Below are 24,453 nucleotides of genomic sequence, written 5' to 3'. Positions count from 1 at the left end.
ATGTGGCACGGCCAAAAAAAGAAAATGGGGAAAAAAAGTCGCTGAAGTGAACAGCTGCAGAAGGGATGAGATCATATCCACCAATGTGCATGTAGGTATGTGTTAACTGCATGAGGAAAGATAACTGAAGGAGTGATTGTGTGCCTAAAGCTGCCTCCTGTCCCCAAATGCACTCATCCCCTCACTGGGCTGTTTTCTGAGAGCAAGTGATTACTCATCTCTGAGTTTAAGCATAATGTCTGACCCAGAATAGATGTATAATCAATGTCTACTGAATTTTTGAAAAATCAGTGAATGGTGTCATAGAGACAGGAAGTAGAAGGATGGTTACCAGGGGCTGGAGGAGGGGGAAGGGGGGGTTCTGTTTATAGGGAATAGCGTTTCAGTTTAAGAAGATGACAGACTTCTGGAGACGGACTGTGGCGATGGCTGCACGACAGTGGGCACTCACGAATGGTTGAGATGGTACATTTTATGTTAGGTATATTTTATAACAAAATTTAAAAATAAAAAATTTTTAAATCAGTGGACAATAAGACAATCAAATGAAATGACCTGGTGTCAGGGCTGTCAGAGCATGGAGTCTTAGATTCAAAACGGCACAAATTCTCTGCAACTCTCCATCAGAAGCTGCAATATATGTCCTCAAACCCCAAACCTGAGCTGGACCAGGCCTCAATTAGACCAGCAGAACAAAGCAGAGGGGACACTTTGATACCCAAGCCTAAGCCTAGGAAGGCCCTGTCAGCTTGCACTCTCACCCAGGGGAACACTTCAGCTACCATGTAGCTCACTGGATACATGTGACCCCAACCAAAAATGGAAGAGAGGCTATCCTCGAGCAGCTGGTTCCCATTAGCTGTCTGGTAACAGGTCCACGGAAAGGCCAGCAGAACGGTCTAGCTGAGCCCTGCCCAGACCACTGGCCCACAGAATCAGGAGCAAAGAAATGAACGTTTCAAGCCATGAAACAGTGGGGTGTCTGTCATGTATCAAAGATTTCAAATGATGAAGGGCCACCAGCCCTGCGGTTGGAGGTCAGGGCCACCCTGCCCTGGCTAACCTGCTTCCTGCAAGCAGCTCTCCAAAGAAGTCCTCATGAGTCTTTAAGTCCTAAGGAAGAGTATGAGAACTCAGGGAGACAGGCACTTGACTTTTGGCTGGGGAGAGGTGAATGTGGAATGCTGACTGGTAAGGACAGGGTAGGGGTGTGGTCCTTTGCTCCTTGGAACACTTTCTGTTACTTCTACAAAGTCCTGACTTTAAACCACATAAGTTTGACTTTGAGAGCTCAGACAGACAGGTGAGGACACAGAGAGACTATCAGTTCATGAAATAAGCTGGTTCTGTCATTGGAAGGGAACATGAAATGGAATTCTGAGCCACAAAGACTATAGCTTTTACTGAAAAGATACCAGTTAAAATGGGCAAAACAAATCGACGTGATTCTACCAAGCCTTCTCGATCTATGCAGGTTCCCAGGAGACCTGGACGCCATCTGTGACAATTAACCCCAGCACAAGTGTAACCCATGCTGGATTATGTCAGCACACTTTGTTCTAGAGACCTTTTCCAGGCACCTGTTCCCACACTGAGCCTCATTCAGAGCATCTGCCCCAGGCGCTGCCCCCTCCTTGTCCCAGAATGTCATCTGCATTGTGTTAGTAACAGAAGAAACAGCCCATCCCACAGAGGGCTGACTCGGGAACATTTAACAAGCTGGATTCTTATGAGAGCAGATATCCTCAGGGGAGCACAATGCAGTAGGGCTGGGGCACTTTAACTAATTCAGTTTCTCGGTCTTCATCACTGAGACATCATGAAACCTGTGGCCCAGTCCTGGAACATCTGTGCTGCCTTCTGTGCCCCTGTCCACTCCGACCTGCAGACCGCCCATCTGCCGGTTACTAGACGTCATCTACAGGATCAGTGCTTCTCAGGTCCCCATCTGGGGGACCCGCAGTGGTGGCCCTGATGAATGCCAATGTGGCGACGTACTTTCCACCCATCTCCAACTCCCTCTGCCCTGTTCCTGGACAAGGGATTTGTTGTTGGGTTTCAGAGCTCTGAAACTGCAATTCCAGGCTGCTCCTCCGTATCCCTGGCTCCTTCCCACCCACCCTCGGCCACCCCTTAACCAGTGTCCATATCCTGAAGGATTTAGCTTCCAGGCACAACTATGTCACTCGCCCTGCCCTCTGTTTAGACTTAGGTCATCTGCCTCAGAAATGTAAAAAAATAAAAATAAAAAGACACACAGGATGCAGATGTTTGCATCTTTATTTTTAGATGTTTAGGACCCATCGTTCTGGTTCCCTGAAGGCAGGAGTCTGTACTTGCTGAATGAACATGTTCATGTGTATTAATGCTGCTGCTGCTAAGTCACTTCAGTCGTGTCCGACTCTGTGTGACCCCATAGACGGCAGCCCACCAGGCTCCCCCATCCCTGGGATTCTCCAGGCAAGAACACTGGAGTGCTCAGTTCAGTTAAGTATTCTCAAAAGCCGCGTTCTAACTCTCACATGAGAGCCACCTTGGCTTTCGCAGGCTTCCTCATCCTGGGGCACCGCATCACCTGGAGCAGTCAGTGTTGGTTACAGCGCCAACTGGGGGCAAGGATGCCAGCTGTCCAGGTCCGCGGAGGCCCTTGTCAAGTCCGTCATTTATTCTTAGACACAGACCCCCATGTGAGGGCCACTCAGACTTGAGTCACTTGCAGACCTTCTCATTGCTTCATCCCACTCTGACCTACACTTCCTACAGCCCCGTGGAGGCCATTTCTACTGGGATGAACAACTGTAGGGACAAGAACAAGCCCCTGCAAGTATCAGTGCTTGAAAGCCCTGATCCGACCTCAAGTCTAAGCCCCAGTCCAGGCACTGAGCCACTATGATCACCTCCATCATGCAAAGGACCCTCCAACACACAGCAGCAAGTGTTCTAGAATTCAGAGAACCCTGGTCTTTTTCCTTGGATTTGAGACACCTACCTCTTGGTCATTTTGCTACTTATTAATGCACTTGTTCTGGGACAACTAGGGAGAATGGGGAAATGGATCAACCCAGTGAAGCTTGATACTCTTAAGCAACTTCAGCAACAATAACAATAGCAATGAATGAATGACTGGACACCAGCATTCAGGGATGCAGGCTGGGCTGTCCATGTGTCTCCATTGGCTATTCCAGCTTTACTAGGTACAAAGAACAGTCTCTCCTTCCCCTCTTCCACACTCAGGACTCTCTGCCTTAGAGTCTGCCTCTGATGGATCCGCATTCTTGCCCCCTCATCCACCCAACTTGCTGTCTCTGTTGCCCTTCTGATTTCATTTTAATAAAAGCTGCTCTTATCCCACCCCCTCCAAAAGCCTCCCACAAGGTTTTGTCATATGGACCCTTGTGCCACCAACCCCCTCACTTTAAATCTATCACCTAACCTAGCACAGGCCCCACCCCACCTCCTCTCCTTTCCTACCAGCAGGGGGTGCATCTGACCTCCTAAGTGCTGAAAGGAAAATACCTAACCACATCACTTTTTATAAAAGATAAACAAATCTAAATTTAATCCAACTTACCCTTGTTTCCCAGGAGAAAGGGGCAGAGTGCTCATCTTGCCAAGTTATGTCCTGAAATAAAAATTCAAGAATAAATCTGAAATCCAAACCCAAACATACCCTGTGCAAACAACCACCCAAGGCCATCGGGGAACCAAAATTTAGGAAGAATCCCAACTCCTGGCTCTGAACAATCCTGACGTCATCACACTCTGCAGAGAATGTGTTGACCTTCTGGGTCTGGCTTCCCCTCACTCTGCGGACCAAGGCTGCCAGGCACGCCTGTCCCCTGCCAAGCAGATATTAGATGGATGCCGGGGAGTCCCAGGACAAGCTTGGTGACAGGGAAGCTGAGCAGAAAGGGAACAGGGCTTCTGGGCTCAGGCCTCAGCCCTACCAGTGATTAGGCATGTGGCCAGGGGATGATGACTTAGCCTTTTGTGCCTCAGTTTCCTCATCTGTAAAAGGAGAATCACAGTTGCCTTGCAGGCTTGTTGTGAGGATTAAATGAGGTCACATATGAAAGGAATGCTTTCGAACACATTGGAAAAGACCCTGATACTGGGAAAGATTGAGGGCAGGAGGAGAAGGGGACAATGGACATGAGTTTAAGCGAATTCTGGGAGATGGTGAAGGACAGGGAAGCCTGGCCCACTGCAGTCCCTGAGGTCTCAAAGAGTCAGACACGACTTTGTAGCTGAAAAACAGTGAAAACAATGTCAGAAAATTATTTGCAGTCAACACCAGTACCCAATTTTTAAATTGAGCCCCACCCCCAATCCTAATAAGTGCCTCCCAGAAATGTGAAAGGCAATGATCAGCAAATCAATGAAGAAAATGCAATTATAATGAAAACTCAGAATCATTCTGACCCTCACAAGCAGAACAGGATAAAAGGAGCCCTTCAAAATAGTCAGGAGAATTTGACCTTGCATCCACCAGCCTAAACAAAGGCTTGTAAAAATCTCCTTCCCTTGGCTACTTCTCCACCCTTCCACCTGTATTCCTATACTAGCAAATGTCTCATTTGCGCCTAGCTTCTATTGGGGATCATATTTTCTGAACCAAAAACTGGGATATCTTGGGTGATCCAGACTGAAAATGGGATTAGATAATTGAATTGACTGTCCTTGCATAAAGCACCCCAGGTACATGTGTCTTCCCACCCAGAAGCACTCCCTGCCCCTAGAGGTAGGTCACCTGGCTTCCCCTCCTCCAGGAGGCGGCCCAGTTCTGCAAAGGGCCCACTTTTTTTTAGTACAAACTCCATTCCCAGGCTCAATCTCTAAGCTATGTCTCCTATCACTCCTGACTCTCAGGCAAAACTTCTAAAACGTGAGGCAACATGGGCCACTGTGTTCCCATTGTGCAGTTAAGCCCACGTTTATGCCTCAATTTACAAACTGTCCCTCCAAAAGTAGAAACGTGAGCTAACAAGTCTCAGCTAAGGGGGCCCTGAGTCCAGGTATGTGTGGTCAGGAAGTGAGAGAAAAGGGTAGTTGAGCTAAATGACCTGAAAGTCCTTAAAATTCTATAATCTCAGGACTCTCTAAGTTCCTCTTAGAAGCAATACAACAAGAAAGAGTTTGTCAGATGGGAAAAATAAAGGAGGCTGATGGGATGTAAGTCCCCTTTATTCTAGATTTGGACCAGGGAAAAAAGGACAAAGGGAAACCAACTGGCAAATGTGTTCCCTCTTTCCAGGGGAGGGACAACCCAGTGGCCACCTAAGGGGACAGAGGAGGTGCGTGGAGATTCAGTGGGCAGGCAGAGACAGAGCAGGGGGCAGGATCACTGGTAAAAGCAGGACACATTCCTTCTCATGTGATATGATCAATTCTCTGAATATTAATTATGCAGCTTGAGCCCCTTTGAAATCTGCAAAGAACAGAGTAAGAAGGTTTGGGGGTCTGGAAGGTAAATGAGTGCAAGACTGTTAGGAACAACGTTCTTTTCTATTTTTCCAGCTTTTTTCTACAGTAATCCTGGCTTATCTTCTTCCCTACAATTTTACATATACAAGTTATAAATGTATTCCTCCTTAGGTAATTTTGTGAATGAAAGAGAAAATGAAGATGAAAAAACAATATTACATGAAATAAAAAACTGAACAGGAGTAGAAGAGGGAACCAATGAAATACATTTTCCACAACAATGCTTCATTTGAGCTATATTTGATCATTCTCACTCATATTGTATACTTTTAAAAGAATTATTCCTCATAATTCCTTGTTGAAGAATTTGGGAAACAGTAAATATATTTTATAAAACCTGATAAACAAACATGAAAGGAAAGTTTTACTGGTAGTCATCTCTCACTGACATGGATAAGATGTCTAAAACGTGTATATGTACTCATGGAGTAATAAAGAATTAGTTACTGTTTAAAAAAAGAAGAAGACTCTTAGGAGCAAAGACGTAGCCTGGAGCATGGTAAGCCAGCAGGCTCCAGGGGCTGCAGCCCATATTGGCTGAAATTCCAAAAGGGCTGCAGACAGACGGGCACCCTGTGATTTCTCCACAACTTGATGTCAAGTCAATAATCTTTTGTTTGCTCCAGCAAGAAACTGAGTCAAGGGGCAAATTCCTTGGATTTCTGCAGTTCCAAGCTCATAAAAAAATAATAAAGCACTTAACAAAAATAAACACGCCAAACAAAAATGCGATTGAAGCTCTGACGTCAGCCCCTGGCCAGCTGCAGACCCCAGCCACAGGCAGCACTGGCAACAGGCACGGCTCTCCGGCTGCTGGACGCACAGCAGCGTCAGCACCGCAGGTTCTAGAAAGGGACAGTGGTGGTGGCAGCTGTACAACATCGTGAGTGTAGCAACTGTACACCGAAAACAATGGTGAGAATGGTCAACTTTACGTTATGAATATTTTACAATAAAAAAACCTGAATGTATTATATGACTCGGACTATATGACATTCTGGAACAGGTAAAATTATAGAGACAGTAAGAAGATCAGTGGTTGCCATGGTTAAATGGAAGGAGGGATAAGAAGGCACAGAGGATTTTTAGGACAGTGAAACTACTCTGTACATACTGTAATGGTGGATCAGTTCAGTTCAGTCGCTCAGTTGTGTCCTACTCTTTGCGACCCCATGAATCGCAGCACGCCAGGCCTCCCTGTCCATCACCAACTCCCGGAGTTCACTCAGACTCACGTCCATCGAGTCCGTGATGCCATCCAGCCATCTCATCCTCTTTGTCCCCTTCTCCTCCTGCCCCCAATCCCTCCCAGCATCAGAGTCTTTTCCAATGAGTCAACTCTTCACATGATGTGGCCAAAGTACTGGAGTTTCAGCTTTAGCATCATTCCTTCCAAAGAAATCCCAGGGCTGATCTCCTTCAGAATGGACTGGTTGGATCTCCTTGCAGTCCAAGGGACCCTCAAGAGTCTTCTCCAACACCACAGTTCAAAAGCATCGATTCTTCAGCGGTCAGCTTTCTTCACAGTCCAACTTTCACATCCATACATGACCACTGGAAAAACCATAGCCTTGACTAGACAGACCTTAGTCGGCAAAGTAATGACTCTGCTTTTGAATGTGCTATCTAGGTTGGTCATAACTTTTCTTCCAAGGAGTAAGCGTCTTTTAATTTCATGGCTGCAATCACCATCTAGAGTGATTTTGAAGCCCCAAAAAATAAAGTCTGACACTGTTTCCACTGTTTCCCCATCTATTTCCCATAAAGTGATACTGGATACTTTTCTCAAAACCCAGAAGCTACAGCAGCAAGAGTAAACCGCAGTGTAAACTATGGACTTAGGGCAATAATAATATGTATATTCATCCATTGTGACAAATGTCCCACTCTGGTGGGGCACATTGGTACTGGAAGAGGCTGCACATGTGTGACAGAAGGGAGTGTGTCAGAAATCTATACTTTCTACTCACTTTTGCTGGGAACCTTACATTGCTCTGAAAATTAATTTATTTTTCAAAAAAAAAAGTGACCCCTCCCCAACTCCAAAAAAAAAAAAAAACAAACAAAAAAACCTGACAAGGGTAACAAATACTAAAAACATCATTTCATAATTACTTTAGTCTGTCTTCCTATTATCTATGCTCTTGACTTTACTTATATCCATTGTACCTGCCAGATAGAAAGTGCGTCTGTAACAACACACAGTGGGGTTGCTGCGCCCCCTGACTGGCTCCGATTCCGTGAGCCACCCTGGGCCTTAGACAGCACCTAGGGGAGCATCTCCATGGCAACCAGCGGGTGCTCCACAGCAGGGCTGCTCTCCTCACTGCCCTGACGCCAGATGCTGAACATTTCCCAACACGGCACAAGCTGCAACCACTACCAGACACCCTGAAATTCACTACATTCTACACTAAATGCAATTTTCACTATTAAAATTTTTAAGGATTTGGGTCATCTTGCCTTTGAAATTATTTGGCGACAGTAACTCATCTAGAATGGGTTGGTTTCTCTGTAAAAGTCATGACTATTCCAAAATTATTCTCAAGTGAGAAATTCTGGACTTAAAATTCATTTCAAAGGTGAGATGTGGTAAATATTAGCCTTTCCTCTATGACTGGATACTAATGAGTCATTTCTTCTTTTATAACTTCCATCCCAACTTCAGAGCCAATAAACGTCCTTTCATCTCCAGTGTCGGGCGGACAGCACCTGTGGATGGCAGCATCCTCAGTGGATGACCCTCGGCTGGGCCCAGAGGCCAGCCTGAGGAAGCAGGGCCAGGAGCACGGGCATTACCAAGCAACCCTGAGCTTCCCCTCCACAAAACCAGGTCACTAGCAGCCGGCAGACAGGGAGACGTGCCTTGCCTACAACACTCAAAAGACGTGCTTCGGAGGCCCTTGAAGCGCTCTGAGAGTCTTGCCTCCTCTCCAGGCCTCACTGAGGGACAGGCTGGGGACCGCTCTGCCCCCTGAGAAAACTTCCTCACATGCCCTCTCTCTGGCACGCCTGTCCCGGGCAGCCTGAGGGGACGGCCACTTCCTGGGTCCTTACTGCTCTTGGGTCCATGCTTGCGCCATTCATAGACACCAGATTCAAGGCTCTCTGAAGAGCACTCTTAGCTTAAAGGTTTCAGATCTGGCTGTGAATCAGAATCACCTAGGCTGCTGTTTTAACAGGCAGAAGCTGTGGGTCCCACCTGACATAGTCATAGAAAACCAACAGCTCCCTGTGCGTGTGCTTAGTCGTGTCTGACTCTCTGCAACCTCACGGACTGCAGCCCGCCAGGCTCCTCTGTCCACGGGGATTCTCCAGGCAAGAATACTGGAGTGGGTTGCCGTGCCCTCCTCCAGGGGATCTTCCCAACCCAGGGTCTGAACTTGTATCTCCTGCATCTTCTGCAGTGCAAGCGGATTCTTGACCACTGGTGCCACCTGGTTATGACCCAACAACTCCCTAAGTCATTCTACTGCAGCTGTTCCCGTGGGCAGCTCTCCTACAGGACACCTGACTCCTGCTTCTCATGGAGACACCTGGCCACACAGGCTGCATGTGCTGACCTCCAAGGCTCAGGCGTCCACCACTCTGCCCAGGCCACCCCACCTACAGAGGTGGCCTCAATCAGTACTGCTACATGGCTCTCATCATTCCCAAGTAAGGATTTCTAGTAAACCAACCTGGATGCTGGCTGCTCTCACAAGAGGCCTGCGGTTTTCTGGGCTGGCTCTCACCTACCCCACTTTGAAGCATGCAAAACCATGCTCTGTGTCATTAGCGTAATAACCAAAGCAAATAGTCTCCTAAACACTGCAAAGCCTCAGCAAATCACGTCTAAACGCTGCTAAAGAAATATCAATAACCTCAGATATGCAGATGACACCACCCTTATGGCACAAAGCAAATCAGCTCTAAAGGCCTCAGCAAATCACATCTAAAGGCTGCTTTAGAGATAAGAAAGCCTCCCCCAATGATCAATGCAAAGAAATAGAGGAAAGCAATAGAATGGGAAAAACTAGAGATCTCTTCAAGAAAATGAGAGATACCAAACATTTTATGCAAAGATGGGCACAATAAAGGACAGAAATGGTATGGACCTAACAGAAGCAGAAGATATTAAGAAGAGGTGGCAACAACACAGAGAACTTACAAAAGAGATCTTCATGACCCAGATATCCACGACAGTGTGATCACTCACCTAGAGCCAGACATCCGGGAATGCAAAGTCAAGTGGGCCTTAGGAAGCATCGCTACAAACAAAGCTAGTGGGGGTGATAGAATTCAAGCTGAGCTATTTCAAATCCTAAAAGATGATGCTGTTGAAGTACTCCACTCAATATGCCAGCAAACTTGGAAAATTCAGTAGTGGCCACAGGACTGAAAAAGGTCAGTTTTCATCCAATCCCTAAGAAAGGTAATGCCCAAAAATGTTCAAACTACCGCACAATTGCACTCATCTCACACGCTAGCAGTGTAATGCTCAAAATTCTCCAAGCCAGGTTTCAACAGTACATGAACTTCCAGATGTACAAGCTGGATTTAGAAATGGCAGAGGAACCAGAGATCAAATTGCCAACATCTGCTGGATCAATGAAAAAGCAAGAAAGTTCCAGTAAAACATCTACTTCTGATTTATCGACTAAGCCAAAGCCTTTCACTATGTGAATCACAACAAACTGGAAAATTCTTAAAGAAATGGGAATACCAGACCACCTTACCTGTCTCCTGAGAAATCTGTATGTAAGTCAAAAAGCAACAGTTAGAACCGGACATGGAACAACAGATTGGTTCCAATGGGGAAAGGAGACGTCAAGGCTGTCTATTGTCACCCTGCTTATTTAACTTCTATGCAGAGCACATCATGAGAAATGCTGGGCTGGATGAAGTACAAGCTGGAATCAAGATTGCTGGAAGAAATATCAATAACCTCAGATACACAGATGACACCACCCTTATGGCAGAAAGTGAAGAACTAAAGAGCCTCTTGATGAAAGAGAAAGAGGAGAGTGAAAAAGTTGGCTTACAACTCAACATTCAGAAAACTAAGATCATGGCATCCGGTCCCATCACTTCATGGCAAATAGATGAGGAAACAGTGGAAACAGTGGCTGACTTTATTTTTGGGGGCTCCAAAGTCACTGCAGATGGTGACTGCAGACATGAAATTAAAAGACACTTGCTCCTTGGAAGAAAAGCTATGACCAACCTAGACAGCACAGTAAAGAGCAGAGACGTTACTTTGCCAACAAAGCTCTGTCTAGTCAAAGCTATGGTTTTTCCAGTAGTCATGTATGGATGTGAGAGCTGGACTATAAAGAAAGCTGAGCGCCAAAGAATTGATGCTTTTGAGCTGTGGTGTTGGAGAAGACTCTTGAGAGTCCCTTGGACTGCAAGGAGATCCAACCAGTTCATCCTAAAGGAAATCAGTTCTGAATATTCATTGGAAGGACTGATGCTGAAGCTGAAACTCCAATACTTTGGCCACCGAATGAGAACTGACTCATTGGAAAAGACCCTGATGCTGGGAAAGATTGAAGGCAAGAGAAGAAGAGGACGACAGAGGATGAGTTGGTTGGATGGCATCACTGACTTGATGGACATGAGTTTGAGCAAGCTCCAGGAGTTGGTGATGGACAGGGAGGCCTGGTGTGCTGCAGTCCATGGGGTCTCAAAGAGTCAGGCACGACTGAGCGACTGAACTGAACTGAACTAAAAGTCTGCTTTCATTTCATTCTTTCCAGAGTTCAAAGATTACATACAACTACTGCAACAGCATTTCTAATAATGCCTCTGCATAACTACCGTAAGTATGTAACCGTAAATACTCTGATGTCGTAGATTCAAAATATGGTGTGCTGTTTGTTAAATTTCTCCTGCCACCTAGATGGCTGAGTCTCTTAAAGTTAGAATCCCAACCATTAAGCTCCCCAGAAATACATCTAATTTTTCTTGAGTGGTTCAGAAGCAGTGCTCACTGGAACCATACATTATCATTGTCCTCCTAAGTCCATAAACTGGGGGAGTTTCCAGTTGATTGATACACGGTGGCATTTTGGCTTAAAGTTAAGAAGTTTAAACGGTGAAATACTCCAAACTAGAGAAATGACGCTCAGATGGCAGAGCCTGCAGGAGTGGAACAGACACTCCCTGTGTTGCTGACTGTCTCATCCCTTCAGGGATGTTGGCTGCCCTGGGCCTCTTGGCACATCCTGCATCAAGCACCTTCTTCCTGATGATCTGCTTAGTGTCAGTCTGTACCTCAAATTCACAGGAGCATGTTAAAAACAGAAGGGAGGGAATCATACTCCCTGGTATTTGGCTGAATGGATTGAAAACCTCAGTTCAGTTGTTCAGTTGTGTCGGACTCTTTGCGACCCCATGGACTACAGCACGCCAGGCTTCCCTGTCCATCACCAACTCCCAGAGCTTGTTCAGACTCATGTTCATCAAGTCCGTGATGTCATCCAACCATCTCATCCTCTGTCGTCTCCTTCTCCGGCCTTCAATCTTTCCCAGCATCAGGGTCTTTTCAAATGAGTCAGTTTTCAAATGAGTCGCATCAGGTGGCCAAAGAATTGGAGCTTCAGCTTCAGCATCAGTCCTTCCAATGAATATTCAGGACTGATTTCCTTTAGGATGGACTGGTTTGATCTCCTTAGGTTCACATAAACACCTACACATGGTTGCTTATAGCAGCTTCAGTCATAAATGCCAATACTTAGAAGTAACTAAGATGTCCTTTTGTGGGTGAATGGCTACGAATGGCTAAGAAAACTGTGGTACATTCAGGCTGTAGACTATTATTCAGTGCTAGCAAAAATGGGCTATCAAGCCATGAAAAGACACAGAGGAAACTTAATGCATATTACTAAGTGACAGAAGTCAATCAGAAAAGGCTGCATAGTCCATGATTCCAACCATATGTCATCTGGAAAAGGCAAAACTATGGTGACAGTAAAAAGATAAGCAGTTACTAGGGACTGGAGGGGAGAAAGGGATGACTAGGAAAGGCATACAGGGTTTTTAGGACAGTGAAATACTCTGTATGGTACTATCAATATAATGATGGAACTGTGTCCTCAAACATTAGTGCAAACCACTGAATGTCCAATATCAAGAGTGAACTATAGAGCTTCCCTAGTGGTGCAACGGATAAGAATCCGCCTGCCAATGCAGGAGACACAGGTTCGATCCCTGATCCGGGAAGATCCCACATGCTGCGGAGCAACTAAGCCCGTGCACCACAACTAGGGAAGCCCAGCGCCTAGAGCCTATGCCCTGCGCTCTGCAACAAGAGAAGGCACGGCAATGAGAAGCCCACACCCCACAGCAAAGAATCCCCCAGCTCTGCTCACTGCAACGAGAAAGCCCAGGCCCAGCAACTAAAATCCAGCGCAGCCAAAAATTAATTAAATAGATTATTAAAAAATAGTGGAAAATATAAATTTTTAAAAAACTGATGTAAACTATGAGCTGGGTGATGGTGTGTAGGTTCCCTGATTATAGTGGATGCGCCACTGTGATAGGGGCTGCTGACTCCGTGAGGGGGGGGCTGTGCATGCATAAGGAGGTGGATATATGGAAACCTCTGTACTTTCTGCTCCGTTCTGCTGTGAACCTAACAATGCCCTGAGAAATAAAGTCCACTTAAAAAGAAAAAAAAAAGGGGGGGAAAGAGTAAGGGAGAAGAACATGCTCTTTTTTTTAACCAACTGCTTATTCTTAGGGACTATTGTTTATATATTTATGGAATCCATCCTTTCCCCTTTGACCTGCAAGCTGAAGCTCCAGTACTTTGGCCACCTCATGCAAAGAGTTGACTCATTGGAAAAGACTCTGATGCTGGGAGGGATTGGGGGCAGGAGGAGAAGGGGACAACAGAGGATGAGACGGCTGGTTGGCATCACTGACTCGATGGACGTGAGTCTGAGTGAACTCCGGGAGTTGGTGATGGACAGGGAGGCCTGGCGTGCTGCAATTCATGGGGTCGCAAAGAGTCGGACACGACTGAGCGACTGAACTGAACTGAACTGATTGCATACATTTAATTCTGCTGAGATAAGACGGTTTCCATCAGTGGAAGTAGGAAACTGCAGTTCTGACCACAGAAAAAGAGTTACAATTTAACTACTGGGCAGGTTCCACCATGAACACAAGTACAGAAACTCAGGCCTCCGCAGACCTTACGAGAAACAAAACCTGGGTCCCAAGGTGGTGACGGGAAGGTGGTGAGGCAGAGTCAAAGGAAACAAACAGGAGAGCAGAGTAGGAAGCTGAAGACAGGTCTGGCCTTGATTTATTTTTCTGAGAAATGGACTTTTTTTCTTACTTTAGAATGTCAAAGTAACTCCCGTCAATTACAAGATGACTTCTGATGTGCCAATAGGCTTCCCAGCTCTGCCCCTCACCCTGGGAGACAAGGAGCAAGTCATTTCACTTTTTTGCAAAACCTGTTCCCTGGTAATTACTGGGCCACTCACCCACAGTGGGGGGTGCAGGGGCGCCATGGGGAGCCCGTGTGGCTGCCTCAGCTCCCAGGGTGAAGGTTTCAATACCCTTCCTCCTCCAGAGGCACCAGCTATGCAGGGTCCCAGGCCAGGTGCTTCTCTAGACAGAGAACTATCTGTCTGCAAAGCGAAGCCTGTGGAAGAGACCCGCAGCCTCCTCCTCACAGCCTGTGGAGGTGGACACGGACCCATGGCCACGTTCTCAACTCCTGCTTGGAGCCAGGGCACAGGCACCAGGACATGGTAAACCACATCCACCCTGTCATCTTTTCTAAAGAATGCATGCATCTGCCAGACAGATGTGTGGGATTCATAATTACACATTCCACCTTTCTTAAAAATAAAAGGCCAAACAATGAAAAAGTAACTCTCAAATTTCTCATTTGGGGGCCAAAGGCTGAAAAATAAAAAGCCAAGCTGCTGAAGCAACAGGGAAAGAGGTGATCTCACACATCACAAGTCCTGCATCAGGAAGCCACAGAGCCAACCAAACTCAAATCTGACGAAGATTTAATAATTGAGGAATGTTCTGGAAGGACTACCACATGCTTCATAATGCTGCTTCTGGACTGTTTGAAACTTTTAACAGTAATATACAGGTACGTTGGGCTTCCCTGGTGGCTCAGTGGTAAAGAATCCACCTGGAATGCAGGAGATGCAGGGGACGTGGGTTCGATCCCTGGGTCGGGAAGACCCCCTGGAGGAGGTCATGGCAACCCACTCCAGTATTCTTGCCTGGAGAATCTCACAGACAGAGAGTCGTGGCGGGCTACAGTACATGGTATCACAAATAGACGGACACAAGTGAAGCAACTTAGTATGCACGCACACACAGGCATGTCCGGTTAGAAACTGTACAATTATTTAATTAGTTTATTTTAAAACACAAACACCTAGGCTGTCCAGCCTAGACCCTAAGGAGAGAGGGCAAAGTGACCCTTTGCACGGCCTGGATGCCAGCAGCTCATCAAAGTCTGCTGACTGGGGGGCTCCATACTGACCCCTTCCTCCTGAGCACTTCAGGGAAGGGTGCTTCACCAGCCATGGGGAAGCAGGAGCTGGACAGGCAGTGGGGCTGTGGAAAACTGAGGGGCTTTCAGAGGCCTGCTGAAGATCTCCTGACTTCCTGCAGGAGTCAGGAGGCCCCAGAAAAGAAGGTGAAGGCCAAGTGGAGTGAAAGAGCAGCCAGCCAGTCCTCTGGTTCCTGCAGGAGAGGGACACACGGGCTGGGGGAACACCTCCTTCCAACAGCAGCTGGTCATTAAGCTGTCTGGCTCCAGGGCTTACAACCCGCATTCTCCAGCACTCAAAATCCAAATCCCGGTGCCTGGGGTTGGCACATGGGAACATCCTTCCTGCCCAGCCCCACTTACTTTATAAAGAGGTGAAACAGGCAAGTGGGTCCATGAGAATCAACACTCTGGCTGCCCAAATTTCTGAGTTTACCTGCTTATGGCTTATCTGGAGCATAGCTGTGGCACAGAGCTCAGAACCCTGAATTCTCAGATCCTGCTAGACTGGTGGCAAGAATCTGGGAGTAAGGGCAGGGAGCAAAGAGCTAAGCATGCCTAGAAAGTCAGGGGTTTGTTTTCTGTTTTTGCTATTTGATAACAGGAAGCTGTGGAGGCAGACTGGAGTGATACCTAAATACCCCTAGAAGAAAGCTCTTCATTTCCCAAAATAAGCCATTCCCCAGACTTTTACTGCTGTAGGAAGAAGGCAGGAATTGAGAAGCACAGGGCAAGTGAAACTGCTGAAAGCACCTATTTGCAAACATGCCTTAACGTTCAGACCAAACGTGATGCAAAGGGCAAGCCCAATGTCCCTGTCTGTTCCAAGCAAGGCCTGTAAGCCCGAGAGGGCCGGTGAGCTGGGGATGCTCGGTCACTCAGTCATGCCCAACTCCTTGCGACCCCATGGACTGCAGCCCTCCAGGCTCCTCTGTCCATGGAATTTTCTAGGCAAGAATGTTGGAGCAGGTTGCCATTTCCACCCCCAGGGGATCTTCCTGTCCCAGGGACTGAACCTGCATCTCTTGCGTCTCCTGCGTCGGCAGGCGGATTCTTTACCACTGAGCCACCTAGGAAGGCCAAGCATCCCTGAAGCATGAGTGGCTCTAGTGTGTAACATACTAGGCTTAGGGAAATAGTCAATCGGTTGACTGCCAAAGTAGTAAGACCAAAAAACTGATAGAACCCTTCATGGCTTCCATGCTCAAAGGCAGGCAGCCAGCCTCCCTCTCTGCGTCAGGCTCGTCCTCCCAGCAAGGGTGGATCTGGGCCTGGACACTGGTCCTCTTGCTTTACAGACAGCAAACGTAAAAACGAACACACAGATGGCATGCTGCCACATGTGTCCCACACAGAGCAGCCCCATGTGCGTCAACTGGACGTGTGAGCCGAGCCCTGACCACACTCCCTTTCACCAAGATCCATGACCATCAATACGGAAGCAAGTTTCCACTTGCTGGTTCCTGCAACACATAACAATGACTGGATAACAGTCACAGCTGAAGGCTGTATTCACATGATCTGACGGAAAATGTGGCTGTCTGGGATGCAAAACTGTTACTGGCGACAGGGTAGAGGGTATTCAAAGAAACAGGCGATGTCCTGGTCCTTCACAATAGCTGAAAGGGAGGCACAATCTGAGGCTTGGAATGATGGCTGATCAGGAGTCAGGGCACCTCACGTCCACACTGTGGACAGAGCAAGCCCAGCTTTCAATATGTGCCCCACGGTGAATCCCCAGAGCTCATCAGAGCAGAGCTCCTTCTCACATGGGACTCTACACGGCCAACTCTAAGCTTGGCAATGGGAGGAATTTATTTCATGAGAGTGATTTTCAGAAGTGGACTCTGACAGACTACAGCTAACAACCTTAATATTGACATTTTCGCCACTGGCAGCAGCAGCCATTTTTAAGCCCATAGGCCTTTCCTACACATAAGCTCTACTATCATCCTGTTACTGTTCTTCCCACTGTAGAAGTTCAAAGACATTAATGAATTACCACAGTCAAAAAGTTAGTTGATGGGGAGCCAAAGCAAACCCAAGACTCACAACCAAGCCCAGGTGCCTCCTATTATAGCCTTAGAAAAGGCCCTGGGAGCCCAGTATCCCAGATGGTCTTTCCCAAGTATCTACGAGGCCCACCCTGCCTGTCATCCAAGGTCAGACACTGGCTAAAGCAAGAGCTGGGGTTCACCTGAGCACCCATCCTTCAATGAGTCAACTGTAGAAGCTGGCAATGGTGGAGGCCAAGGAGCGTTCTCTGTTCCAAGACTGGCTGTGGAGGCCACAGAGACTACACCTGAAGGCAGATCAAACCGGAAGGGAGAGAGCGGCTGACTCAGTATGGTTCAGGGCCCTTTGGGGTAAGCCTGGGGCCACCTATTCAGGCTACTCTGTCCAGCAGCCATCATCGCCCCTTGTGCCCAGAAGCCAACCCTCCTCCAAGAACAACCGTACTCCTGGGCACAAGACCACCAACTCTACTCTGGTGCCAAGTCAATGTAACACACTTTAAACTCCCTAGTGGGATTAAATCACTGTAGCCAAAAAGACAGAAAAGCTCTGGGCAATGTTCCTCTGTACCTTTCTTCAAACTCATTGTGTCTCTGCCACTCATGCTGAGAGCCTGGCAGGAGGTTTGCAGATCATGCTCCCAGGCAGCTTTTGCAAAGCTGAGTGCAGTTCTGAAAAACAGGGCTCTTGTGCTCCTGGAAGAATACACAAGTACCACAACAAAAAGTTCTATTGGCTGTTAAATTGCTTTGGGTTTACAAAGTCACAAATGGCTCAGTCCGGTACCCAGTTAAGGAATCAGAGTACACAATTCACTTGGTCACATATGGCACAGGCCTTTGTGGATATTCTTAGCCAGACAGCTAGTTAAGGGAAAATGACAGCGACTCTCCAACATCTGTAAGTACTTGCAGGTTTATTTCCTCTCACAGTTTATTTACTCATTACGTTTCCAAGAGGGGCTGCCTGCTTTTCCATCACCCAAATCTGAGCACCAACACTGCAAACATCTTTAGAGATGCTTATTTTCACATTAAATATGTTTCAGCTCTGGGATTACATTTTAAACGTATATTCTCATCCCTTCCGTTACCACACCCTCATTTTTCCTGGCAAAGCCTTTAGAGTTTAAAATTCAATGAAGACTGTTCATCCTGTCAGAATAAAGCCATGTGGGCAGCATATTTCTGCCTCTCACACATCCCTCACAATAAAGTGGGTTTATGACCACAAGCATTTTGTATTAATCAACGTTTCCGCACACCCACGCCTGAAAATCAGATTAAAACCTCATTCTCCACTAGAATTCCTTCCACAGTCCACAACTTCCTCAGAAAATCTCCAAGCTTGGCCCCTCATCCTTGCAGCCTCAAAGCATGCGGATTTCATTGTATATTGCTTGCTGCTTTCGACTTAGACCAAAAGTTGAGTTTGAAAAGCCCAGGAGCCACAAATTTGGCACCAAATTTAGTTAACGCATTTCCAGGAAAAAGCCAACTTTCTGAGCAGCACAGAACACTCAGGCCTTTGTGACTTTCCATGGGTCATCCCTGAGTTTTTTCTAGCTTCAGAGTTTCTTCCTCCAGTGCCCACCCCTCTATAAGTCCCAGCAGTGTCTAGGTCAGAGGCCCAGACATGCCCTTATATGTACCAAAGGTTTGCAACAGCTCATTTAAACGTATCCAGTGTTTTTCAATGGAAAAGAGGGGCCACCACACTCACTCCCAAAACAAAACTGCACATGGGGCTCACTCGGAAACATCTTAGGCTTTGGGAAATCTTGGAAGGCACCTCTTTATTCTTGTTATCTTGCTTGACAATTTCAGTCTCCCCGCACAACTCATCACAAATATTGTATAAAATGCTGACTACCTTCCCTAGCAGGGTTGGGGTGGGTATTATGCTTGGGGGTACCTGAGGGTCTAAAAGGTTAGGTCACCCACGGCCAGACTGCTAAATGGCAGAATAGATTAGAACGTAGGCTGGCCTGGCTTAAAAATCCCCTGTTGCTGCCAATTTGGTCTGCCTCGCTACCAGCAACTGCCTCCAGCTCTGGGAGAAGTCTCGAGTCCCCTGCGGCCCGCCGGGGAAGGTCTAGATGGAGGGTCTTGAATGACCTCCTTCCTTCGCTCGGCGGTTCTCCACAGACTCCCCCGGGGAGCCCCCCAGCCCCCGACCTCTGGCTCCAGGCCGCCCCTTCCACCCACCCGGGTTCTTGCGCCTTCTCTCCAGCCCCTGCCCGCGCGTCTGGAGGGGACGGCTGCTAGCTGGCAGGTGTCTGCCCGGCCGCGGGCGCCTCACGTAGCCGGAGAGGGATGGAGGGGATGCCGGCCCGTCCGCACCTACCTCGTCCCCGAAGTGCACCACCTTCTGGCCCGGGGGCCCGCGCAAGCTAGGGAAGCGCGCGAGCTCCCCGGGGTCGCCGGGCGCCGGGGCGCTCGGCCCCACCAGGCACCGGTCGATGATCTCGTCCTGCTGCGCCGGCGGCAGCCGCGCCCACTCGGGCCCGTACTTCTCCCGGATCTTCTCCTTGTCCTGCATGATCTTCCTAGCCATGGGGCTTAGCGACGAGAAGTAGGTGAAGCGCTTCCGCTCCCGGTCGTCCAGAGGCCGGTTCGCACTCATGACTGCCGTGCGCGAGGCCGCAATCGCCGCCGCCATGGACGCCATGCCCTGCCTGCCCGCAGCTCTCCGCCCCCGCCCCGGCCCGGCCCCCGGCCCCGGCCCCGGCCCCCAGCCGGGAGGCCCGAGCACCGCCCCCGCCCCGCCCCCCGAACAGCGCCCTTCCGCCCCCGGGAGCCCGGGCTCCGCAGCACCAGGAACCCCGCCTCCGAGCCCGCCCAGCTCCCGAAGCCCCGCCCCGCCCCGCCCCACTCCTAGGGCTCCGCCCTCCGCGCCCCCAGCCTGGGAAGGCCGCGGTCTGTACCCCACTGCTTCCCGAACCTGCCCTCCGCACTGCCACCCCGGAACCTCAGTCTTGGCGCCCCCACCCCGGAACCCCGCGCCCCGCATCCCGCATCCCGCGTTCACCCACCGCCGGGAACCGCGCCCTACGCGCAGCTCCCCGAGCTACCCTCTTAGGGCCTTGTATCCTCCAGATCGGCTCTCTCATGTGTTCCCGCGGTGCCCCCACTTTTCGGGGCTCCCCTTGACCAGCGCAGGAGGTGACTGGCACGTCCCCAGGTCCGTGCCTGGCAGTCTGATGGGATTGCTGCTGGTGACCGCCATAGCGCCACGTGGTCACTAGTTTGACAAAGGAAACTTTTCTCCCTCCCCATGTGCCTAAAAAAGACCAGCATTTCTGGACCGAGCCACAGGCCACCTTATTCTTATCCCTTTCCCAGCTGAGCCATCTTTTCCTTCTTTCTTTGAACTGTCCCCAAACCAGGACCAAGGTCTTGGCTCGGTGAGCTGACAGAAGGGTTGAGCTCGGGGCAGCGAGGACGCCGAAGATACGAGCTGGGGAGACTGGACTAAAGTCTAGTGTTGAAAGAATATCAATTTCCGCGGCTCCGAAAGAGAGGAGTACAGTGAACTGTCGGGTACCTCATAGTGCCTTTGGCTAAAAAGGAGTTAGGAACTGCCGGGTGGGCATCTGGGGCCCGCGGGCTAGTGCACCTGTAATTCGTTTTGCTTTTGCAGGTGAAGACTTCCCCAAACCTGTCGCGTGGTCTTTGCTTTCTCCAAGATTCCTTTTGGAGTCTCAGAAATCTCAAGAACTCCAGGCAGCTTGATGTTTGCAAACAAACTGAAGAGCAGCAGTAAGTTTTTTCATAGGCAGAGAGGTGACTTCCCAATAGTATGGGGGGTCAGGTGTGCCATTTAGATGTATGTCTCAGAGCACAGCCATTAAAATTATACAGAGTCCTCATCTGCTTTACTGTCTGGCTGTTTTGAACAAGACTTAACAGGGCTCAGATGAGAATTAAATGTCCTCGTTTAAAACAAAAACACACTGCATTTCAGCTGTTACTTAGGGTCATTGCCTCTGAAGTAACACTTGGATAATTCTGAAATTTACATAGTGTTATAAATACCAATGTTACCTCAAATAATAATAATAAAACTCTTAGATAATTCTGAACACAATTGTAGCAATAAATTGCAAAGTTCTGTTTTAAATGTGTGATAGCTTTATCTTCTGGCTCAAAATTCCTTAGAAAATATTTTTAGAATGTCATGAATGTGACAAGCTCTACAGTAAAAGATATTGCTATCAAGTGTTATTAGCATACCATATTGAAAAGCAGTGGAAAAAAACACCAAATAATAGCTGGGGTTGCCCAGTATTTGAAGGACTACTTATCAAGCCAGTAGGTTGAGTTTTTTGGTACTAGTCTATTACTAGATAAGTCTATGCTATATAGGTCCAATCTGAATCCTTCTTTCTCACCTCGAACGCTTGTTCAATAAGGTGGGTGATGTTTAAAGATGTATTCTTGAAATTAACATCTTCGAAGTTGCTTTGAAATTCACATAGAAAGAGTTCAGTGCTGTTAGAAACTTGGTCCCCACGGGGTTTTCACAGCAATTGCAAAAATAAATGGTCTTTGCAAAAAAGCATAACCCAATTAAGTGTTTAGATCAAATATAATTTATTTCCAGAGAAGTCATAATGTAAATGCAATATGAAATGAGTCAGGGACATCAGCCAAGCTATGTAAAATCCATCATTTGGGTAATACTACTGCTACTGCTGCTAAATCACTTCAGTCGTGTCCGACTCTGTGCGACCCCATAGACGGCAGCCCAACAGGCTCCCGCCGTCCTTGGGATTCTCCAGGCAAGAACACTGGATTGGGTTGCCATTTCCTTCTCCCATGCATGAAAGTAAAAAGGGAAAATGAAGTCGCTCAGTCGTGTCCTACTCTTTGCGACCCCAGGGACCGCAGACTACCAGGCTCCTCCGTCCATGGGATTTTCCAAGCAAGAGTACTGGAGTGGGGTGCCTTCACCTTCTCCGAGATAAATAGATTCAGAGAAGTAAAGATAGTTAAACTCCAAATATGTAATAAGGTAAAATAGTGGGATGATTCTAGTGCTAAGCATCTTTCATAGGCAAGAAGTGGATAGAGGCCGCCTGCCTTGTTCTTTGTGGATTTCATTTAGCCAGTGGGCTCTTTTCAAAATGAAGAGGCGATCATGTGGTCACTGACCCTCTGAAATGCTTTAAGACCTTGCGCTATTCCAAACAGCATTTCATTATGCATCAACATATTATTGAGGTATTTGCTGTTTGTTCCCAGAATACTTTTCTTAGAGACTGTCTAGAGACACATACCAAAAACTGCTTTCAGTTCAGTTCAGTTCAGTCACTCAGTCGTGTCCGACTCTTTGTGACCCCATGAATCGCAGCACGCCAGGCCTCCCTGTCCATCACCATCTCCCGGACTTCACTCAGACTCATGTCCATCGAGTCCATGATGCCATCCAGCCATCTCATCCTGGGTCATCCCCTTCTTCTCCTGCCCCCAATCTCTCCCAGCATCAGTCTTTTCCAATGAGTCAATTCTTCACATGAGGTGGCCAAAGTACTGGAGCTTCAGCTTTAGCATCATTACTTCCAAAGAAATCCCAGGGCTGATCTCCTTCAGAATGGACTGGTTGGATCTCCTTGCAGTCCAAGGGACCCTCAAGAGTCTTCTCCAACACCACAGTTCAAAAGCATCAATTCTTTGGCGCTCAGCCTTCTTCACAGTCCAACTCTCACATCCATACATGACCACAGGAAAAACCATAGCCTTGACTCGACAGACCTTAGTCAGTAAAGTAATGTCTCTGCTTTTGAATATACTGTCTAGGTTGGTCATAACTTTTCTTCCAAGGAGTAAACGTCTTTTAATCTCATGGCTGCAGTCACCATCTGCAATGATTTTGGAGCCCAAAAAAATAAAGTCTGACACTGTTCCTACTGTTTCCCCACCTATTTCCCATGAAGTGATGGGACTGGATGCCACGATCTTCGTTTTCTGAATGTTGAGCTTTAAGCCAACTTTTTCACTCTCCTCTTTCACTTTCATCAAGAGGCTTTTTAGCTCCTCTTCACTTTCTGCCATAAGGGTGGTGTCATCTGCATATCTGAGGTTATTGAGATTTCTCCTGGCAATCTTGATTCCAGCTTGTGTTTCTTCCAGTCCAGCGTTTCTCATGATGTACTTTGCATAGAAGTTAAATAAGCAGGGTGACAATAGACAGCCTTGACGAACTCCTTTTCCTATTTGGAACCAGTCTGTTGTTCCATGTCCAGTTCGAACTGTTGCTTCTTGACCTGCATACAGATTCCTCAAGAGGCAGGTTAGGTGGTCTGGTATTCCCATCTCTTTCAGAATTTTCCACAGTTTATTGTGATCCACACAGTCAAAGGCTTTGGCATAGTCAATAAAGCAAAAATAGATGTTTTTCTGGAATTCTCTTGCTTTTTCCATGATCCAGCGGATGTTGGCAATTTGATCTCTGGTTCCTCTGCCTTTTCTAAAACCAGCTTGAACATCAGGAAGTTCATGGTTCACGTATTGCTGAAGCCTGGCTTGGAGAATTTTGAGCATTACTTTACTAGCATGTGAGATGAGTGCAATTGTGCAGTAGTTTGAGCATTCTTTGGCATTGCCTTTCTTTGGAATTGGAATGAAAACTGACATTTTCCAGTCCTGTGGTCACTGCTGAGTTTTCCAAACTTGCTGGCATATGGAGTGCAGCACTTTCACAGCATCATCTTTCAGGATTTGAAACAGCTCAACTGGAATTCCATCACCTCCACTAGCTTTGTTTGTAGTGATGCTTTCTAAGGCCCACTTGACTTCACATTCCAAGATGTCTGGCTCTAGATTAGTGATCACATCATCAGTTCTTCCGTGTATTCTTGCCACCTCTTCTTAATATCTTCTGCTTCTGTTAGGTCCATACCATTTCTGTCCTTTATTGAGCCCATCTTTGCATGAAATGTTCCCTTGGTATCTCTAATTTTGTTGAAGAGATCTCTAGTCTTTCCCATTCTGTTGTTTGCCTCTATTTCTTTGCATTGACCGCTGAAGAAGGCTTTCTTATCTCTTCTTGCTATTCTTTGGAACTCTGCATTCAGATGCTTATATCTTTCCTTTTCTCCTTTGCTTTTCATTTCCCTTCTTTTCACAGCCATTTGTAAGGCCTCCCCAGACAGCTATTTTGCTTTTTTGCATTTCTTTTCCATGGGGATGGTCTTGATCCCTGTCTCCTGTACAATGTCACGAACCTCATTCCATAGTTCACCAGGCACTCTATCAGATCTAGACCGTTAAATCTATTTCTCACTTCCGCTGTATAATCATAAGGGATTTGATTTAGGTCATACCTGAATGGTCTAGTTTTCCCTACTTTCTTCAATTTAAGTCTGAATTTGGCAATAAGGCGGCGAAGCGCCGGCGGCTGCGGGCCGGCTCACTAAGCGCCGGCGGCTGCGG

At 47.5% G+C, this 24,453-nt stretch overlaps 1 protein-coding gene across 1 annotated transcript in view; it reads right to left on the bottom strand.

Annotated features, from left to right (window-relative positions):
* CUNH1orf198 (chromosome unknown C1orf198 homolog) overlaps positions 1-19,724 on the bottom strand; it is a 34,851-nt gene extending 15,127 nt beyond the window's left edge. The window contains exons 1-2 of the mRNA XM_040242776.1: positions 19,364-19,724; positions 3,572-3,622 (exon numbers count right to left, since the gene is read on the bottom strand). Of these exons, the coding sequence (XP_040098710.1) occupies positions 3,572-3,622; positions 19,364-19,687 (375 nt within the window). The 5' untranslated portion in view covers positions 19,688-19,724. The remainder of the gene's footprint in view (positions 1-3,571; positions 3,623-19,363) is intronic.
* Positions 19,725-24,453: the final 4,729 nt, after the last annotated feature.

Source organism: Oryx dammah, unplaced genomic scaffold (assembly GCF_014754425.2).
Source record: "Oryx dammah isolate SB20612 unplaced genomic scaffold, SCBI_Odam_1.1 HiC_scaffold_6, whole genome shotgun sequence".
Lineage (NCBI taxonomy): Eukaryota > Metazoa > Chordata > Mammalia > Artiodactyla > Bovidae > Oryx > Oryx dammah.
The sequence above is the reverse complement of the archived record's forward strand: the minus strand, read 5'-3'. Positions and strand labels throughout refer to the sequence as shown.